The sequence below is a fragment of the Tarenaya hassleriana genome, unplaced genomic scaffold (genome assembly GCF_000463585.1).
Source record: "Tarenaya hassleriana unplaced genomic scaffold, ASM46358v1 Cleome4, whole genome shotgun sequence".
In the NCBI taxonomy this organism is placed as follows: Eukaryota; Viridiplantae; Streptophyta; class Magnoliopsida; order Brassicales; family Cleomaceae; genus Tarenaya; species Tarenaya hassleriana.
In genome coordinates, this window is record NW_010966881.1 from 2,357,319 (window position 1) to 2,363,340 (window position 6,022).

At 30.6% G+C, this 6,022-nt stretch overlaps 1 protein-coding gene across 1 annotated transcript; it reads left to right on the forward strand.

Annotated features, from left to right (window-relative positions):
• Positions 1-1,792: 1,792 nt before the first annotated feature.
• On the forward strand, positions 1,793-2,861 carry LOC104823542 (BAG family molecular chaperone regulator 5, mitochondrial). Its single transcript, XM_010555157.2, has one exon. It carries the CDS (start codon positions 1,879-1,881, stop codon positions 2,503-2,505), a length of 627 nt encoding a protein of 208 aa, XP_010553459.1. The 5' UTR covers positions 1,793-1,878; the 3' UTR covers positions 2,506-2,861.
• Positions 2,862-6,022: the final 3,161 nt, after the last annotated feature.

The following is a 6,022-nucleotide window of genomic DNA, read 5'->3' on the forward strand; positions in this document are numbered from 1 at the left end:
AAATAGATCAGTTCGATTCTTTCGGTTTTAGAATAATATGTACAAATCGGTTATTATATCATATTCGGCTCGTTTAGGTTTCGGTTTTTATTAAAAAAAAATAGATCTTTATAAAAAAAAACTATATTTTTTAAAAATTCGGTTCGTTTCAAAAAATTCAATTTTCTAAAAATAATATCGTTCGGATTAAAAAAATATTTTGTTGTTCAATTCTGTACTATTCGGCTATGAAAAATCGTACCAAAACGTTCACTCCTAAAATATTTTATAAAAAATAAAATAAAATATACTATCAAAACAAAATTTACATTTTATCATTAAATTTTATGATTTTTTATTTTTTAAAATTTATCTATAATAATTTTATTTATAATTATCTGAAATATATAATTTTTGATAAAATAAACTAGATAAAAATCGTAACTTTATATATTTTAATTTAATTTTTCTTTATTTTTTGTATTAGGTTTAATATTAGATTTATAAATTTTTTAGGAAATTGAGAGAAAAAAAAAAGCAAAAATAGATGAAAACAAAGATTAAGGGAAAAACGTCACAAGACCTAATATTTAGAGAAAAAATAAAAAAATAAATGAAAAAAATAATGAGAGGAGAAGGGCAAAACAAAAACTTAGATGGGGACCTTTAATATTTTTTATCAAAATTTTATAAAAATTACAAGTAAATAAATTTTTTTAGCTAAATATAAAGGAGCATGGGATTCCACACCAATACATGTAGATCCGCCCCTGATTGCGACCAGTCCGGATGCAACAACGTTTTCTCACGGTCGCCTTTTGTCCGAACGCTTTCGCCGTCGCGTACGAAACTCAGAGCTCGTGTCCTTCCTATGAAACTCCGAGCTTGTGTACTTTCGCCTGCTCTAATCCCGAGATTTATGAGGACATTGGTCCAAGATATCCAGTTACAAAAAAAATCCCTTTGTCAACATCGCCTAAGTATATGAGACTCCAACATCTCCTTCTTCCTTCTTCATGTTAGAATATTCTATGTTCGATAATAATGTTATCTTAATAATGGGACAATTGGTGATGTATTATTATAAACTATGCCTCCAATTGTCCTTTTGAGAAAGTTTAGGGTATAATATCATAAATAATTTCTTAATAATTTGAGGTAATCTTTGAAAAGCAGTTAAAAATCTCTATATATAAAATAAAAGTAGTGATACTTGCCATCACAACCACGTTTATGAATTTTTTTATAAAAAAATCATTTAATTCTCCACAAGATTGTTTTCGGGTTTCAAGAACGTCTGCGGACTATCCAATGGATATAGGTATATGCTCTAGTTACTTTTGTTTTATCTGATTTAATATTTGATTTTAGAAATACATGTGATTTAGTTTTATTATTAATAAAAATAATTATTTAAAAAGGACTTATATCTTTTAATTTCAAATCCAAACGTGAGAAGAGGTATTAGTATTAACTCGAGTCAATGTAAAAGTGTCTTCCTCCTTACCCACCGGAAAAATTCATGCACCGGCTGCCAGAGTACTACCCACCCACCGCCTCCAGTCGAATACCAGCCACCGGAATACCCGACTCCGCCGTCGGTCCCTTACAACTGTATATTTGAAAATACATATATAGATCAGGCATATATGTGTGTTTCCTAATAAAACTTTTGAAAACTTTCTTCTGGTGAATTTTTTTTCTTATTTCGAAATTTTGAAACGTTCTTTTTTCCTTGCCTAAAGGCTAAAGCGATGCTGACTCTCGACTCGAGATGGACCCATCCACAACGGTCGGTCGAATGAACGCCCAAAAAAAAAATCAATAATTGTATGCTCCTGTTATAAATCATTTCATACAATATTATTCTATACATCATCGAAAATATTGGGGAAAAAAATGAAAAGCCACCGACGGTCGAGCAAAGTCTCACCCTCGACCACCGTCATCTACGCTTTTCAAAATGACCATATTACCCCTACGGCCACCCTAGAAATCCCGATTGAAGAAACCCTTACTCCTTCTCCGTCGCCACAACAACCGACCACCTCCTCCGCGGCGGCGCGGATTCAGTCCGCCTACCGATCCCACCGGATCCGAGGCCTATACAAGACAATCTCCTCCGTCGATCGGGAGGCCGGTCTGCTGCAGAGCCTGATCCAACGGCAGGAGACGGTGGACGCCATAAGAACTGACGACCGAGAACGTCTGAGGATGAACGAGGCTCTGATGTCTCTGCTTCTGAAGCTGGATTCCGTACCAGGTCCGGATCTGACGGTTAGAGAGGCTCGGAGAAAGGTGAGTCGTCGGATCGTCGGTATGCAGGAGATCCTCGACTCGATCTCCGATGCAAAGGACGAAGATCCATGGTGGTGGTGCGACGGCGGAGGAGGAGGCGCGTGGCCGTTGTACTGGGAAGAAGCGGCGGAGGAGGATATCTGCAGAGAGAGAGGCGGTGATGAAATGGAGAGATTCTGCGCTCAGTATTTGGGTTTGAGGTGCTTCCAGAGATTTCTCAGAGAATGACGACGGCCCCTCCGTGGTAATTATCCTCTGTGACGCGACGTACGGTACACAAATCTTTCTTTCTTGTTAATTACTTAATTATCGGGTATCTAATCCGTAGTAATGTATCCTAATCTTTTATCGTTTGTGTAAGTGAAATACGGTCCGTCTTTCCACCCATAAAACGCCACGGAGTTTAATTAAAATTATTTTTTGAAACCGAAAGATATTGATTATAGTTACTAAAACGGAGGGATATGAAGGAAAAATTGCATAGAAATAAAAATATCTCAGATAATAATATCTGGACTATAAATTTGAATTTTTTAAATTTTTTGAAAAATTCTCAAATAAACCCAAAATTCGTTAATGATATCACTTATTTTTATTTGAAAAATATCTGAATTTTATATTTATTTAGAAAAAATTTCAAAAGTCCACGTATTTATTAGTATTTTTAAAAGTTTAGATATTTATATAGAAGTTTTATGGTTAAGATATTTATATAGAATTTTTATAAAAGTTTAGATATTTATATGCTATGTTACCAAATATGAACGATCCAGAAAATCAAATCGTTTTCTAATGATGGAAATTGATCGTTTAAGAGGATGTAAAACAAGATTTCTCTTATTATTTTCTCTCTTGAAAATGTACAATAAGAAGAACAATGGTCTATTTATGGATTGAGGTGATATATAAATACTCAATATCACCTTCATTCGTGGTTTCGATGTACTACCAATTTTGTTTGATATCTTTAAAACTTAATAAATTTTTTTAGAATTTGGAAGAAAATAATGCATCATTGATTGTAAAGAAACTCTTTTAGAGTTTTCAATTATTTTTGCCTTTCCAGATATATTAGTGATATTTCTTTTATTTATTCTCGCATTTGAGAAATATTTTCAGTCTTTCAATATGTAGGTGTTGTAACACTATCTACTAAACATATATTTTCTCATCGGTTCACAGATTTACTGATTAATAATGTTAAACATCGTGACTAAAATTGAAATAGTGGCACAAATGTATGTGTAGCTATTTTACAAAGGTCCAACGAAAATATATATATCATAAAATTGTTTATATATGAAAATGTATATATAGATTATCATAAGATGTATTATATATATATTAAAGATGCAAATATATGTATGTCTTTTATAACTTTATTCATAATCGGTGTCATCTTCAAGATGAGCAAAACTATTGGTAAGGTCTATGTGTGAATTTTTTGGTATTTTTCTCTTTTATTTTTTTAATTGATATTTTATAGAGTTCCATCGGATGTTTAGCGGCGCGACACATATATGACTTATGTTTAGTCATTCCACATCAGTGACACTCATCTTTTTATCTTTTTGTTTGGATAATCGTTTCTACTTCGATCTTGGCCTCGACCTCGAATTCTACCACGACCTCGACTATTATAAAATGTAGCATTCAATCTAGGGAATGAAGTATTTTCTGTAGTATTCATTTCAGAGAATGGACAACTCCAGTTGGTCATGACATATAATTTTTCACCAGTAGCTCATTATTTTGTTCGGCCAATAAAGACATAAGAAAAACTTCAAATATTTTGTGTATCATTTTTTTCCCGTTATTGTTGTTAGAATATAATATCAGAGGCGTGCATAGTGTAGAATGTTTTTTCTAATTTTTCCTTTTTGGAGATGATCTCTCCACATAATTTTAAAATCGATGTGATTCAAAATATCACTGATAGATTTGAAAATTTGAAACCGGAGACGAGTCTATTCATATTTTGTCTTAAAGAGGATAACCGTTTTTTTATGATCAAAGCGATCTTTTAGCGCTATCCAAACATCTATAGGATTTTTGAATGTTAAATATTATTTTTTTTCAAATCTTCACGAATATGATATCACGGTAATATCAGTACTTTGCCTTTGTTTTCTATTGATTTTTTTTGTCTTTATCAATTATGTCATTCATGATAGATAAATTTTTTTCTGAGAAGGACTTTGAAATGAATTTCACCCACATTCGCCATATTGGCGAATTGAACAAGAGAATAAGCCATACATTAACTTTAATGATTATCATAGGAAATATAACATAATGAGATGCAGTGAATTGCTATAATTAGTAACAAACAAAAGTAAATAAAACAAACAAAAAATTAAAACATAAATGGATCAAGATCGTTTTGGAAGATAAAATACCGAAGGTTAATGCTAAAACTATCATAACAAAGAAAATTTTAATAAAAATCTTTATCATCTTGAGATTTTTTTTCGTGTAAGAAGAAGAGAGAATGAGATGATTTTTGTGTGAATTATTAAGTGAATAAATGAATGTATTCATAGTATAAAAAATACTATTCCTAACCATTGGGGAGGAATATTTTTTTGTTAACCGGTAAGAGCCTTTGTTTATTTATTTAAACTAGTCGTTATAATTTTATTATTATTATTATTTTAATAATAATAATAAATAAAAATTTTACAATGACTATTTTAAAAAAATAAAAAAAAGCTACTAACGGTCAACAAAAAAAAAATTCTCCCCAACGACTAGGAATAATATTTTTTACACTATAAATACATTCATTCATCCATTCAATAATTTACACAAAAATCATCGCATTCTCTTTTTTTTTTCACGAAAAAAATCTCATAAAATTTTTTATTAAAAATTTCTTTGTTAGGACAGTTTTAACATTAATATTTAGTATTTTTATCTTTAAAAATGATTTTTATTCATTTACACTTCAATTTTTTGTTTGTCTTATTTACTTTTGTCTATGAATTACTAATTATAGAGATTCATATATAATTATATATATCATTTATGTTGTATTTTCTATTATAATAAATAAAGTTAATGTATGACTTATTTGATTTTTTAGTTCATCACCATTGTAAATATGGCTAAATCGATTTCAAGATCTTTGATATCTCATGAAAAATAATCTATCATGGATGTTGGATACTGAATTACATTTGCCATCAAAATGTTTGGTGACACAATTGATAAAGATAAAAAATATCATCTGAAAATAAAGCGAAGGTACCGATATTACTACGACATTATCTTCATGACGATTTAAAAAAGAATATTTAATAGCCAAAGATCCTATAGATCTTTGGATAATATTAAAAGATCGCTTCGATCGTCCAAAAACGGTGATCGTCCTCAAGGCTAAATATGAATAAATTCACCTTCGATTTCAAGATTTCAAGTATATATGTCAATGATTATAACTCAGCGATATTTTGAATTACGTCGATTTTAAAATTATGTGGAGAAACCATCTCCGAAAAAAAATATTGGAGAAAAAATTTTCAACTATGCATGCCTCAAACATTATACTCCAACAACAATATCGAAAAAAAAGATATACAAAATATTCAAAACTGCTCTCATGTCTTCTATTGGTCAATGAGGAAAATGAGTTACCACGTGTCATGACCAGCTGGATCTGTACCATTCCCTGAAGTGAATGTTATATAAAATACATCATTTCCTAGATTTAATGATATATTTTATAATAATCGAGGTTGTGGCA